The 16,063-nt window shown below is 38.2% G+C and overlaps 1 protein-coding gene and 1 pseudogene across 1 annotated transcript; both read left to right on the top strand.

The window, feature by feature from the left end:
• Positions 1–6,222: 6,222 nt before the first annotated feature.
• On the top strand, positions 6,223–7,140 carry LOC146485545 (melanocyte-stimulating hormone receptor-like). The gene has a single exon (XM_085103203.1). The coding sequence runs from the start codon at positions 6,223–6,225 to the stop codon at positions 7,138–7,140; it is 918 nt and encodes a 305-aa protein (XP_084959329.1).
• Positions 7,141–11,979: 4,839 nt separating this feature from the next.
• LOC146485544 (adenosine receptor A2a-like) lies at positions 11,980–12,909 on the top strand (annotated as a pseudogene).
• The last annotated feature ends 3,154 nt before the right edge of the window (positions 12,910–16,063 follow it).

The following is a 16,063-nucleotide window of genomic DNA, read 5'->3' as shown; positions in this document are numbered from 1 at the left end:
TGAATAAGTATTTTATGTCTTTGCCAACGGTATGAAACGTCAGGAAGTTTTAGAAATTGTTTTGGCAAAAATGCGCTGTGGTCTGTTAGTTTCCATTGACTTTGATGATAGCATGGCAAACAATTTTTCGCAGGCAGTTTTTTCAGAAATAGAAAGACCTTTTTAAATGAAGAAACTATTTCTCCTAGTGTAACTTTCGTGCTTTTAGCTGATGTAAGTGTTTCTTTAATAGTTTTGATCATTCTTTGCTTAGTTTCGGCACTTCCTTGAATTTTCGAGGAAAACAAAAAATCAAAGAAGGCGTATCTAAGGTGCCCGCTATTTAGAAATAATGACGTAATCAGCACGTCATAAGACATCATCACCCCCCCCCCCCCCCCCCTTCTCCTGCACGAAAAGACAAAAAGAAAAGGCCAATCTATATAGCATTAATATTTCCCTCCCGGTGCTAATTGAGAGCAATTTCATGTTAGAAGAAAGTTTCTTTGTCACGTATTTGAGATGTTTTTGGTCTTAAAGTACAAAAGAAATCTCCGTGACAGTTCCACGTTAAACAATAACGATCCCAAGAACAATGCTCGCTTACTATGCAAGTGTTGTATACAGTATTAAGAATATGCGAAACCTTCGCATGTGCTCAGAAGAAATAATGTATATTGGCGTTGTTTTAATTTACAGAAGAACTGGAAAACTATATACCACTATAAACCCCATAAACTTCAAAATCTCAAAATAACGCTACTTTAAAGTTTTGCTTTGGTAGCCGAGCGCGAGCTATGAAACGCAAAATGATGTGTGCTTTTACTGAATTACCAGCCCCCGCCATAATACCAGGCATCCCAACAAGCTGGATTCCCAATGGTTACTGAGGAAATCCCTTGTAATGTTTGACAAGGGAATATATATTACTCGATGACTGTCACGATCTGGGACGATATGCATAGGAAAGCCATTTTGAATTTCGCTAAAGCCTGGCAAACTTTGGTCTATTTATGCATAATGTGTGAGGAACATTTGGTAAATCGAGATACCCTATCACTTAATTTGAAAATGCAGGGATTATCCTAAACACAAACCCTGAGTTTTTAGCCTTCAAAGACTGATTTGCGTAGTTTTCATACATTATTGTAGCAGTTAGCAACGAGGTCAAGCCGACGACCAATGAACAACAGCGTAGGAACTCCCTGCAGAGACTCGTGACAAAATAATCTATTGATATTTGGAAGTAAGTCATAGCGGCTAAGTTCTCCCTGTTTTGCCTCTGTGTACGCGTATGATAGGAAGCAATGGGCAAAACTAAAGCAAAGTAAAGCACCGCGTTGTTCTTCTCTCGATTCTTCTCCGATTTGTGAAGTTCATTATCGGTCAAATCAGGAGCTCTTGTCACTGTCTTTGAGTAGTTTCTTTTTTGTCATTACAAAATTTGCTTTTTCATTCTTTTGTGGTCCGGGCTTCGCTCTGTTTGTGTGTAAGGACTTTGGTTTCTTCTAGGACTTTCCAGTACGACAAAATCCTTCCTATGTCAACGACAATTTTCGGCAAGTAATGTATGACACACTGGCCAATGAAAGCAACAAAATTCGAGTGAAAAATAGAAGCCCCTGGATGAACATCTTTTCCGCAGAACAGGACAATGGAGAGTTCACGCCCTTTGGAGATTGTCATACCTCGATGGTTAATTAACTTTCATTTAAAAAGTTATTTTACTCATTTATTAGCGTAGTTTTGAAGATTTCAGTTTTCTGTTTTTAAATTGTTAAATTGATAATTCAATTTTAATTTGGCTGAAAATAGTTTTTTTTTCTAAAAGTATCTGCCGCAAACCTTTGGAATAGCCTTAATTCAGTTCATTGGAAAATGGTTGCTTTGATGAAATTTTTATCTTCAATATCAGAGGAATTTGTGATCTCAACAAACGTAGCGTTGGTTAGAAACCAGAAAGGGCTTACACATTAGCCACATAATTTGGTTGGGCGCCCTCTGCTAAGACTCACGCAACTCCTAGGGGTTGCAAGAAAACTCTTAATTTTTAATAGAATCAACCTTGTTACATCTAAGAAAGGAACGACTAGTTTAAGCGATGAAAGTTTGTACTCCACTTTTAGCAGGGAACCCGTAATCAGAATATGATGGTCTAAAGAAAAAGGTTTAAAACTGTGTATTGTGCAGTCAGTTTTGTCGCAATATAAAAGTCTCATTTTTTTCAATTAAAACCAAAACTTCATCTCTTGTTTTGTTTTTCTCATTACTCACTTCTAGCCAGGACAACACAGAGTTGTTTCCACTGTTCAACCAAGACAATTAAATGTTTTTGGACTTTCTCCCACAAGAAATTCACAGAATCCCATACAAAGCCTCTTTGTCCTTTTACCGACCACACCCTGGACGCCCCACAATGCATTGCAATTCAATATGGCCGCCATTGAACTGTTATTGAAATAACACTTTTTTTCTGCATCATGCCTGTGTCCATGCTGTTCATGAGCCGAATATATGCCGCCTGATTTGCATATGTGGATTAATAGCTTCAGAATATTTTTCAAAGTTGATAACCGTCATATCAATTCTGCTGTCACTCATGTCCAATACACCCAATCTTAGTCGAATCGTCAGAAAGCGAAGACGATTCGACTCGCCGGAAGTCAGGTCGTAAATAAATGCTTCGCAAGGCCGGTATCGATCGATTCGTTTGCCCTTGCAGTCGACCCGTCTTACCGGAAGTCGATTCCCTTGCGGGTTATGAGGAAGGGCAGAAAATGTTGACGATTCGACTCGATTCGACTCGAATCGATCGATTCGTTTGCCCTTGCAGTCGACCCGTCTTACCGGAAGTCGATTCACTTGCGGGCTATGAGGGAGGGCAGAAAATGTCGACGATTCGACTCGAATCGCTCGAATTGATTGATTCGTTTGCCCTTGTAGTCGACCCGTCTTACCGGGAAGGTAACAAAGAAGGCAGGTAGAAAAGCGTGTATATGCTCGTTCTTAAAGCGTTTGCGCGAGAAAGAGCGTGTACACGAGAAAGGAAATACGCATCAACCTTCCTCGTTCTTAAAGCGCTTGCGCGAGAAAGAGCGTGGACACGAGAAAGAAAATATGCATCAAACTTCCTCGTTCTTAAAGCGTTTGCGCGAGAAAGAGCGTGGAGGTTACGCTTGGAGAAGGGTTTTGCGCTTTTCTGAACTGATTTATAAACAGCACTATACCGCTTGTTTGTTACCTGTTCCTAGAAACAATAAGATCCTTAAAAAAGCACATTTATCACACCTTTCGCAAGCTTTGTAGGATTGCACCAAATCATAACACATGTATTTACCTGTCCCAATGGATTAATGCTGATTGTTTCTTTCTTTCTTTCTTTTCTTTTTTTTTTTTTTTTTTTTTTTTGCTGAACTAGGGACAACGCTTTACTTTATGAATGTAATTCAAAAAATTTCTACCTTTCAGACAGTGCATAAATGTGCAAAGAGATAGTTTCCTTCATCAACAACGTCTTTTCAGATATGTTTAAACACATTTTATCCACTTCGAATTTCTATTCTCTCGCTTTCTTTCTTTCGTTTGCAATACGTGCTATTTGACGCAAATAAACCGCTTTAAATAGGGTGCAATTATGCATTGTTTACAACTCACATTACACTTTTAACCTTTCCACTTGTGCGACTTCAAATTTTTGTGGAACAAATTGACACAAACCCTTTCTTACAAAAAAAATTTGGTGTAAAAACAGCCGATTAACAATATTTTATCCATTTCGCAGTTTCAAAACTTTTTCAAATTTCTTTGTTTCAATTGAGTAAACTATATCACTTTGCACAAACGTACCCGCTTCAGCCTACAATTATATATTGTTTACAAATTACGGCATAGTTTAAAATACATTTCTATTTTTTTTTACTCGAGTAAACACGAAGCGCTCCTAACTGACTCGAAACAATAAGATCCTTTTAAAAGCAAAGTCATCACACCTTTCGGAAGCTTTGACAGGGTCGACCAAATCATTACTTATGCATCTTCTTGTCCCAATGGATTAATGTTTTTTATGGTTGCTTTATGAACAAAGCAATTAACCTGATCTAAGTCAACGCTTTGCTTTAAAAGCGTAAAAAAAAAACGTTACTCTGAATGTAGTTCCAAAAATGTTCTGCCTCTCGAGCGGGGCATAAATTTGCATGCTTTATGACATTTCAAAATAAGCCGTTTATTTATGATCTGAATATACCTTGCTTCCAAATTTTACTTGTAAAATATCTTCCCCTTGTGTTAAAACTTCAAGAAATAACACACGTCGGTATAAACGGACAACCCTCTACCCATATTTTTACTACACTGTAAACAACGCATTCAATCGTCCAGCCGCCATCTTGGAGTATTTAGCGGGGTGGCCTCGGGTGCAGTAGTTTTCACCTCTCCCTTGCCTGATTCTCCAATTCTCAGATGGTACATGAGCGAACGACCGCGGAACGTCTGAGAATCATCTCCCCAGATTTCGCTTCGCCAAATCCAAAGATTGCGGCTACACGATCCAACGCGACGACTCGACGAATTATTAAAACGGAAAAAAAAAAAAAAAAAAAAAAAAAAAAACGGGAGAGACTGCTCACAGTCTATATGTTTAATAAATGTCTCGCGAAACGACTTCGAGGTTGTCGACTTCCGGGCAGACGAATCGATCGTATCGGAGTCGAATTGTCGACATTTTCTGCCCTCCCTCTTTAGCCGTCTTTTAACTGAGTGTCTATCCAATCGACTTCCGGTTAAACGGGTCGACTGTAAGGCAAACGAATCGATCGATTCGAGTCGCTTCGAGTCGAATCGATCGACATTTTCTACCCTCCCTCAAGGCCGGCTTACCGTGTTTTAACTAAGTGTCTAGCCAATCGACTTCCGGCTAGACGGGTCGACTGTAAGGCAAACGAATCGATCGATTCGAGTCGAATCGAGTGGAATCGTCGACATTTTCTACCCTCCCTCAAGGCCGGCTTACCGTGTTTTAACTAAGTGTCTAGCCAATCGACTTCCGGTTAGACGGGTCGACTGTAACGCAAACGAATCGATCGATTCGAGTCGAATCGAGTCGAATCGTCAACATTTTCTACCCTCCCTCAAGGCCGGCTTACCGTGTTTTAACTAAGTGTCTATCCAATCGACTTCCGGTTAGACGGGTCGACTTTAGAGCAAACGAATCGATCGATTCGAGTCGAATCGTCGACATTTTCTACCCTCCCTTAAGGCTGGCTTACCGTGTTTTAACTAAGTGTCTAGCCAATCGACTTCCGGTTAGACGGGTCGACTGTAAGGCAAACGAATCGATCGATTCGAGTCGAATCGTCGACATTTTCTACCCTCCCTCAAGGCCGGCTTACCGTGTTTTTACTTAGTGTCTAGCCAATCGACTTCCGGTTAGACGGGTCGACTACAAGGGTAAACGAATCGATCGATTCGAGTCGAATCGTCATAATCCCAGACGAATCGAGTCAGATTGGGTGTATTGGACAACCCTCCTAGAAAAACGTCTACTGTATGGACTCAGAAGCCGAACGTGTGATTCCATTAGAAGCTAAACCCCATGAGTGAGAAAAGGGAGGAGCAGATGCTCGACGATAAACAGAGTCCCTGATGTAACCGAACCGACGCGAGCGTTATAATTACCTGATACAGGAGTCAATTATCAAAGAGACTTTTAATGAAAAAAAAAAAAAAAAAACGCCAAAAAAGGGTCTTAAACCATTTTAACCTTACATAATCGTACTTTTACTTTCATCTATCGCGAAACAAATAAAATTCTCTATTTTAAAAAACGATAACGACAGGTTTTAGATCGCATAAAAGACATGTTTCGATGGAACACGTGGTCAGTTTATCGATTAAGGTTCTGCTCATAGCATCAGTGTCTTAACGTTTGAAGAGAGTAACGAACAGACGGCATGTATTTGGAGGAAGTAGAAGCTGTTTTCGAAATAAAAACCGTAGACAAATGTTTACTCTGTCGGAACATTCAAAAAATTTGCATGCAGATATAAAAGGACGTGTTTAATAAACCAATAAAGCGCACTTTTTTAAGGTCGTATTATACAAAACGCAGTATGTAGTTCTATTAATTCCTTATTTCATGTAGTTAGCATACAGGTGTTTTATAACTCCCATTAGAGTTATAGACAAAATAGGGGGCACCACACATATTGTCAAACATATCGCTGGATCTATATCATTAAGTTCACCATGGCCAAAGAGTTCTGCAGTTACCATTTGAATGCACTTGAGCAACTTGTGCAGTTTCATGGCACTGCTGTGTACTCACTGTGTGTGTTAAACTTTGTTTTTTCTCCCGTAGCAGCGTTTGGAAATATTCTTGTGATTCGCGCTCTGTGGAAAGCCTCATCGATGCCCGCTAATATAAAGAAGTTGTTCCTGAGTCTTGCTGTCTCTGATCTTGCCGTGGGATTGTTCGCCCAATTAATGTACGCAGTAGTATTAAGCATGGCAGCGGATGGAGGGCATAACTTTGACTTTCTCTGTCCAACAATTTTAATTATTTGTCCTTTCTTTTCAACTCTTCTCGCTTGCGCATCATTTCTGAGTGTAACCGCCATTGCTGTCGATAGACTCCTCGCTATTACTCTTCATCTACGATACCGAGAACTTGTCACTTCAGAGCGCGTCATAATAGCTTTAATATCAGTATGGCTCACAAGTGGAGTCGTTGCTTCCCTTTTCGTAGCTGTTGATGCTCACAACGCCATTGTACCTGTTATTTGTGAATTCGTTGGAATTCTCTTGACAACAGTAGCGTACATTCATATTTACAGAGCTGTAAGACATCATCATAATCAAATCCACAGTCAACTTCAGCATCAAAATACGCAAGCAATGGAACTATTCCGGGAGAAAAAGGCCGCTTTTAACGCTGTGTATTTCTATGTAATTTTTGTCGCATGTTATCTTCCGAGTTTTTTCTCTACAATATTGTTGGTAACGGATAGCTCTCAAATTTCGTTTTGGTTGGCTATGCATGCTACAACTTCTATTGTTTTTCTCAATTCGTCGTTAAATCCTGTAGTTTACTGCTGGCGATATCGAGAAATTCGTCGAATTATGAAAAGCACAGTGAAAAATATATTCTGCATCACCGAGAATTAAGATGGAATAAAGATGCCTTGTTAAATTGAATATGCATTGTGACTTATTAAGCTAAAGGACTTGGATTACGTGAACTTCTGTTAACCTCACGTCGAATTTGAACGTTGATCATCTTGCACAGCAAAAGGCCCGAGAAACACTATTTCTTCGATCAGTTCGACGGGTTCTTTTCCAATGAAGAAGGGATTTAAAGAGTCGTGTTCTTCTGCTAAAACATATGGCCACTGAGATATATATGGTCATGGAAGACTTCCGTAGCAAAATTGATTTGTAGTTATATCTAGGTTATCCGACCTGAAGACTAAAACGGAAGAACTGAATTTTGCAGTAATAGGTCTGCAAACCAAGGTGACTTGTTTTGAGGAATAAGGAGTCTGGATTGAAACAAAAACTTTCAACGAGAACTTCACTTCCATGTGAAAAGTGTGAATTCACGAACAGACAAATAAGAGAACGGCAAAATCACCCGATGAAGCCAAAGGCAACGTCAACGACACTCCAGAAAACTGTTGCCGGAATTTGGAGGTTTACAGTCGACAGGAAAATTTGAACTGAGTTTGAAGGTGGAATAAAAGCTACGCGAGAGAGTGAAAATAAAAAGCGATGCTAACCGACTTTATGGAGTTTTGAGCACCGGATGGAGAGAAGCCTGTAGGCAAGTGACTGATAGGAAGAAGAACTGACGAGTGTGCTTTTTCTAGGGTCCTCTGATCATGAACGGGTGCTCAAATGTGAACGAAAACTCAAGGATACTGATTAAAGTTAAAACTAGTGTACAAGCAGATTTCTAAAGTTCTGCATAAAATACGAAAGCTTGAAATCAGTAGGGAAACTTAAAAATGAGCATTGCTGCGAAGAAATTCTGATCTGAGACTGCCAAGCTGTATATTGATGGTAAATATGTCGAAATGTAAAATTTAACACGTTTTAAATGTTAGTTTATCCCGGTAGTTGTTAAGATTATTTAGTTTCTCTCTAAAATGCAAATTAGGAAGTTGGAACACATTAAGACTGAATTTGTATTTGACACTTCCTTCTTTTTGGGTTACGTATTTTTTAATTTAAATTTTACGATTTCTCTTTATTCTTAAATTTACTAAATTCTGGTTAGGGGCCTGAGGAATGAATGTTGTGTAAGGCAGTTAATCGTTCTCCCAAAAGGTATGAAAGAATTTCAATGTTTTTTGCCTTCTATCGCCTTGTATTGTGTGCAGTAGTTTCACCACTTGCCGATAGACTCAAATGTAAGCTATTTTTAGTGTCACTTTAAATGGTCGAAAAATATATTTGTATTGATGGAAAAGTCAAAATAATAGTTGCGCCTTGTCAACAGTCACCCCACTGGTGGGAAGAAGTCAGTATTAATTGATATCTTTGGTAGCAGATGGCCAGAATGAAAATGAATTACAACTTGAAAAAATTGGCCAATTTTTATAAATACAGTATGCTCTTCCTCAAAGAAATCACTTAATATTTCCCTCCTGGTGCTCATGGGATCAATGCTCGCTTACTATTAGGAAATTTTCCAAACCTTCCCAGGTGGTTCTCAAAAATAAAAAAAATTAAAAAAATAATAAAAAAAATAAATAATAATAATAATAATAATAATAATAATAATAATAATAATAATAATAATATTAATAATAATAATAATAATAATAATAATAATAATAATAATTCGCAATGTTTTTATAGGACCACTAGAAAACTATGTATCACTGTAAAACATGTTGTAGAGCCAATAAACTTTAAAATCTTATTAATATAACGCTACTTTTAAAGTTTTGCTTTCGTAGCCGAGCGCCAGCCATAAAACGCAAAATGACATGCGTGCTTTTACTGAATTAACAGCCCTTACGTTAATGTCGAGCATCCCGACGAACTTGATTCCCATTGGTTACTGAGGAAATTCCTTGTAAAGATTGACAATGGAGTATTACTCGCTGTCTGTCACGATCGGGGACGATATGCATAAAAAAGCCATTTTAAATTTCCTAAAAGCGTGACAAACTTTGGTCTATTTTTATATAATGTGTGAGGAACATTTTGTAAATCGAGAAACACTAGTACTTAATTTGAAAATTCAGTGATTGTCCTTAACAGGAAACGTGCGTATTTCGCCTCCAAAGACTGATTTCCATAGTTTCCAGACCTTATTACAGCAGTTATCAACGAGATCAAGCCTATGAAAAATAATGTAGGAACTCCCAGCAGAGACTTGTGGCAAAATAATCTATTGAAATTTGCGTGAAAAGCGTAGCGGCTTAAAGTTCTCCCTGTTTTGCCTCTGTGTACGCCTATGATAGCCAGCAATGGGCAAAACTAAAGGAAAGTAAAGCACTGCGTTGTTCCTTTCTCGATCTTTTTCCGATTTGTGAAGTTCGTAGTCGATCGAACCAGGAGCTCTTGTCACTGTCTTTGAGTACTTTCTTTTTTGTCATTACAAAATTTGCTTTTTTCCTACTTTTGTTGTCCTGGCTTCGTTCTGGTTTGTGTTCAAGGTCTTTGGTTCCTTGTAAGGCTTTTCAGAACGACAAAATCCTACCTATGGCAGGGAAAATTTTTGACAAGGAAACAAAAAATGCGAATGAGAAATAGAAGCTACCTGATAAACTTCTTTTCCTCGAACAGGTCAGTGGAGAGTTCACGCCTTTTGGAGATTGTCATACCTCGATGGTTAATTAACTTTCATTTAAAGAGTTATTTTACTCACGTACATGCGCAGTTTTGAAGATTTCAGTTTTCTGTTTTTAAATTGTTAAATTGATAGTTCAACTTTAATTTGCCTGAAAAAAGTTTTTTGCCCTAAAGGTATCTCCGCATACCTTTAAAATAGCCTTTTATTGAAAAATGGTTGCTTTAATGAAAGTTTTTTCTTCAATATAAGAGGAATTCGGGATCTCAACAAACGTAGCATTAGCAATCAAAAATGGCCTTACAGTGAGCCACACAGTTTGGGTGGGCGCCCTCTGCTAAGACTCACACAACTCCAAAGCGCTGCAAAAAAATTCTTAGTTTTTAATAGAATCAACCTCGTTACATCTAAGAAAGGATCAGGTAGTTTCAACGATAAAAGTTTGTACTCCACTTTTAGCAGGGAATCCGTAATCAAAATATAATGGGATGAAAAAAGGCTAAAACGGTGTATTGCGCAGTCAGTTTTGCCGCAAAATAAATGAAAGTCTCAGTTTTTTTTTTTCACTTAAAAACCAAAACTTAATCACTTGTTTTGGGGGCAGGGGGCAGCGTGGTCGAGTGGTTAGGGCGCCGGACTTGAAATCCGGTGGTCCCTGGTTCAAGTCCCGCTCTGACCACTAGCTGGAATTGTTTCTCGGTAGCCCCAAGTTCATCTCCTCGGACGCGCTTGTAAATAGCCAGCTGGTCTGCCTCCTGCCAGTTAGGATTTTTAACTAATGTTATTTTCAATTTAAATTGTTTCTTTGTGAAGTTTGATGCTCGGCCCCACTAGCACATGTGCTATAAACACTGCCGAGGGTAAATAAAAGTTTTTTTTTCTTATTACTCTCTTCTAGAAGGACAACACCGAGTTGTTTCCACTGTTCTACAGAGACAATTCCATGTTTTTGGTCTTTCTCCCACAAGAAATTCACAGAATCCCATACATAGCCTCTTTGCCTTTTTACCGGCCAAACTCTGGACGCCCCAGAATGCATTGTAATTCAATATTGGCGCCACTGAATTGCTACGAAAATAACACTATTTTCCTGCATCATATCTGTGTCAGTGCTGAACATGCGCAGAATATATGCCGCCTGATTTGCATATGTCGACCAGCAGCTTTAGAATGTTTTTCAAAATTAATAACCGTCATAACAGTTCTGCTGCCACCAAATTAAGGATTACTTTTCGAAGGATGCTAACTTGTACAAATGACTGAATAAAACAAATAAGACCTATTAGAAGCGGCATTGTTGATTCTTCACATAGCCTTTTATTGATGTTCACTATTTTTACTCCTCCCATCTCGAAATAAAGGTGACTTGCTTTTTATTTACCGAACAAAAGATGAGTTTCAAGTTTTATACACCGACACGAAGTCCAGAAAATCTTCTACTGTATGGACTCACAAGCCGAACGTGAGTGATTCCACTTATTAGAAGCCCCATGAGTGACAAAAGGAGCATATGCTCGACGATAAAGAGAGTCAATCATTCTGCTGAATAATGAATTCAAGGAGGCGAGTGGTAAAATGACCTGGTACAGGAGTCAATTGTGAAAGAGACATCTTATGAGAAAACGCCAAAAAAGGGTCATTAACCATGTTTACCTTATATAATAATACTTTTACTTAGATCGATCGCGAAACAAATAGCATTCGCTATTTAAAAAAAGACGACAGGTTTTTAATCGAATTTAAGACATGTTTCGATGCCGACCCCTTTATTATCACTGGTTTATCTGCCGCTATTCCGCCAACAATATCAGTCCCTACGTTTGAAGGGAGAACTTACAGACAGACTGCATGTTTTTGGGAGAAGTAGAAGCTATTGTTGAAACACGAATCGTTGTCAAATGTTTACTCCAAGAAACGTTCCTTAAATTTGATACAAACACGCAGGAAACTTTTTTTTTATTATTTTATTTGCTTTTCATAACTGTCAGTAATTTACCGTGTTTGCATAGAGACATTAAGAAAAGACCAGTTTAAGCCAATAAAGCGCGCGCTTATCTAAGTGATATTGTACAAAACAAAGTATGCAGTTGCGTTAATTACTTACTCCATGAATTTAACTTACAGCTGTCGGTCGTGACACTGGAGTGAATTACAAACAAGTTGCGGCACATTTTCCTTGTGAAACATATCGCCAGCTCTGAATCATGACGTTCACTGTGGCTGAAGAGTTCTGCATCTGCCATTTAAATGAACTTGGTCAACTTGTTCAGTTTTACAGGACTACCATGTTTCCGTTGTGTGTTTTACACTTTATGTTTTCTCCCGTAGCAGCACTTGGAAATATTCTTGTTATTCGCGCCCTGTGGAAAGCCTCATTGATGCCCGCTAATATAAAGAAGTTCTTCCTGAGTCTTGCTGTGTCTGATCTTGCAGTGGGATTGTTCGCTCAGTTAATGCTCGCAGTGATCCTAAGGATGGCGCTTAATGAAGGTCATAACTTTGACTTACTCTGTCCAACAATTTTAACTGTTTGTTATTTCTCTTTAATTCTTCTCGCTTACGCATCATTCCTGAATGTGACCGCCATTGCATTCGATAGACTCCTCGCTATTACTCTTCATCTACGATACAAGGAACTTGTCACTTAAGAGCGCGTCATAATAGCCTTGGTATCAATATGGATCACTAGTGGAGTCACCGCTTCTCTGTTCGTTTCGCTTAATATACACAATATCATGGTAGGTGCGATCGTTGAATTTGTTGGAATTTTCTTTACAACAGTAGCGTACATTCGTATTTACAGAGCTGTAAGACATCATCAGAATCAAATCCAAAGCCAACTTCAGCATCAAAATGCGCAAGCAATGGAACTATTCCAGGAGAAAAAGTCCGCTTTTAATGCTGTGTATTTCTACGTAATTTTTGTCGCGTGTTATCTTCCGAATTTTTGCTCTACATTATTGTTAACAATAGATAATAGTCAAATTTCTTTTTGGTTGGCTAATTACGTGACATTTTTTTTCGTTCTTCTCAATTCGTCGTTAAATCCTGTAGTTTACTGCTGGCGATATCGAGAAATTCGTCAAATTATGAAAAGCACAGTGAAAAAAATATTCCGGTTTACCGAGACTTAAGATGAAATAAGGATGCCTTGTTAATGTGACTTTGCTTTTGACTTATTAAGCTAAAGGACTTGAATTACATAAAGCTCTGTTAGCCTGACGTTGAATTTCAAAGTTGATCATTTTTCACACCAAAAAGGAATGACCGAGAAATACCATTTTTCGAACAGTTTGCCGGAGTCTTCTCCAGTGGAAAACAAATTAAGGAGTCGTCTTCTTCTTCTAAAACATCTAGCCACTGAGATGTGGCCATGGAAGACCTCGATCTTAATGTATCTAGGTTATCCAACCTGAAGTCTAAAATGGAAGAACTGAATTTTGCAGTAAAAGGACTGCAAAACAAGGTGACATGTTTAGAGGAAGAACGAGCCTGAATTAAAACAAAAACTTCAGACGGGAAATTCACGTCGATGAAGAAAACTGTTAATTCATAGACCAACTGATGAAACCTAATGCAACGTCGACGACATACGCAGAAAACGCCTGTGTTTGGAAACTTGCAGTCGACAGAAAAATTTGAAATTAGATGGAATAATCAAAGGTACGCAAGAGATGAAAAATACAAGAAGAGGTGCTAACTCAAAATTGTCCAATTTCGAAGGGTTTATCGGAGAGTCTCAAGCCTGAAGGGAAGTGGTTGAAAGGAAGAATACTCAGTGCGCTTTTTGTAAGGTTCTATGATAGGGAACAGGTGCCTATTAATAAATTTGATTAGAAGCAAAAATACCAAAAACAAAACCCGAAATTTGGCCTCTAGCATTTGCGTAGTTTGCAAACCTTATTACACCAGTTATCAACAAGGTGAAGGCGACGACCAATGAACAACAACGTAGGAAATCCCCGCAGAGACTCGTGACAAAAAAATGTTTGAAACTTTTCGAGAAAGTTATAGCGGTTAAGTTCTCTTTATTTTCCTTCTGTGTTGGCTTATTATAGCCAGTAATGGGAAAAACTAAACTGATGAAAGCGGACTATTGTTATGTTCCTCTCTTGATTCTTCTCCAATTTGTAAAGTTCATTAGATCGATGGAAGCAGGAGATTTTGTCACTGTCTGCGAGAACTTTCTGCTCTCATCGCAAAAATTGCTTTTTTTCCTCTTTTGTGCTCCTGGCTTTGCTCCATTTCGTGTTCAAAGACTTAGGTTTCCTCGAGGACTTTGCAGGATGTCCAAATTCTTCCTCTCCCAAATATCATTTTGGAGAAGCACGTCACTCGGGCGGAGAGGAACCAAATTTGATGTAAATTCCGGCTAAATTCACTGCAAAATTGCGTGGAAATTTGAGTGTGTTGATACAAGAACGTGATGGAACAAAGCGTCATGAGATCTTGAAAAAGACAGGTTCTGTATATGAAGAACTTCCTGTCATGTGGTGTGTGCCGCCATTCAAACCCAAATTTAGTTCGTCTTTGATATATTCTTCTGCAATTTGTACTAGTGACACTGTTGAGAAATATACCAACTCCCGTACAGATAAATTTATAGTAATTTCAACCGAAAAACAATTTCATAATCAAGTGTAAACTGCACCAGATATGCAGGTCCATATTAAGCTCCTTAATGTTATATTATACAAATATCCTTTATTTATTGTCATTGTAGACTTTTAATATAAAGGTTTTCACCATTGTGAAAAATTAAAAATAAGAGGAATCATTTAAAGGGGAGTTCTTAGTATTTGCAGCGCCGTGCATGGTATAGCCGCCACCTTGGACTTTAAAAGCGGATGAAAATTAGACAAATTCAACATGGCGGCTACGATTAACTGAGATTCTGGCACTGTGGCCCTCCCACCCTGAGGTTCTGGTACTCTCGCCTCCCCCCCTCTTTTCCCCCACCCTGCCCCCCCCCCCCCCCAAAAAAAAAAAAAAAAAAAAAAAACACCTAATGACGCCGCTTGCTGTAAATTAGATTATTTTTAGCATGCGTTTACAGCGAATGTGTAATATTCTGACATCACGATCATTCATCTAATCGCAATTGTTAAGTTAGTTATGAAAAAAAAATCCAACCCTTAAACTCTCTAAGAAATTTCCTCTAATAATTCCCTATTATAGAGAAATCTTGCATTAAAAAAGTAGTTTGTGGGAATTTCTCCACTTGTAATGAGCTCCTGACAAGAAATATTGTTTATTCTGAAATACCGGTATATTCTAAAGTTTTAGTCAGAAATGTCACGCAATCCATCAGAACATCTTTCAATCAAAAATCACTGTCACAACCTTAAGTTGTTGTTGCAGGTTTTTGTGTAACGTAGGCCAAATAATTTAAAACAATTGGCATTGTCGGAAAAAGCCCATTAAAATTAGTTTTAAGGGAGTTTGAGATTCTTGTGTTTTAAAATAGCAAAGATAAATTTTTGTAAATTCAGGATTTTTTTTTAGACATGTCATATACGTCACTTTATTTCGTTTGCATATGTCGATCGATAGACAGCTTCAGAACACTTTAAAAAATTATTAACCGTCATTGTCAACTCTGAATGCTGCGACCATTTGAGGATTTATTCTCGATGGAAGCTTTCATGTATATTCGAAGCAACAGTCATCATTTATATAGTTTTTCTTGAGTGTTCATCTGTTATGCTCCTCCCATTTCGAAATAAGGGGACTTGCTTCTAGTTTACTAAATAAAATACGAATTTCAAGTTCTATACGTGCCTGAGGTCTAGAAAAACATCTACTGTATGGACTCAGAAGACGAACGTGAGTAATTCCACTTTTTAAAAGCCCCATGAGCGAAAAACGAGCAGATGCTCGACGATAAACAGGATCAATCTGACGCATTCACTGATGCGAGCGGTATAACGACAACACAGGAGTCAATTATGACAGAGACATTTTATAAAAGTAGCCCACACGCATACAAAAGGTGATAATAACCCAACGATAAATAAAACGGCAATATTCTCCAATTAACAAAAAAAACGACAGTTTTAATCGTATGTGTGACATATTTCGATTGAACACCCTTCACTGTCGGCCCGTCCACAATATTCTATTTCTTCCGAGAGACTAACCGACCGCCGATAAACATCTGGAGATACTAGAAGTAATTTTTTATAAACGACATACTCCTATTTGTAGTCATCTTAAACTTAAAGAAAATTTTAAAGAAAGACGTACCTATTGTTTTTTGTTCTATTTTTCTTAATAACCGTCAGAATA

The sequence above is a fragment of the Pavona decussata genome, unplaced genomic scaffold (assembly GCF_977016875.1).
Source record: "Pavona decussata unplaced genomic scaffold, jaPavDecu1.1 SCAFFOLD_26, whole genome shotgun sequence".
Taxonomy (NCBI): domain Eukaryota; kingdom Metazoa; phylum Cnidaria; class Anthozoa; order Scleractinia; family Agariciidae; genus Pavona; species Pavona decussata.
Note: the sequence above shows the minus strand (reverse complement) of the source record. Positions and strands in the feature narration are given on the sequence as shown.

Excerpts from the sequence above, each read along its gene's own strand:
- LOC146485545 (XM_085103203.1), top strand. The coding sequence starts at position 6,223 with ATGGCCAAAGAGTTCTGCAGTTACCATTTGAATGCACTTGAGCAACTT.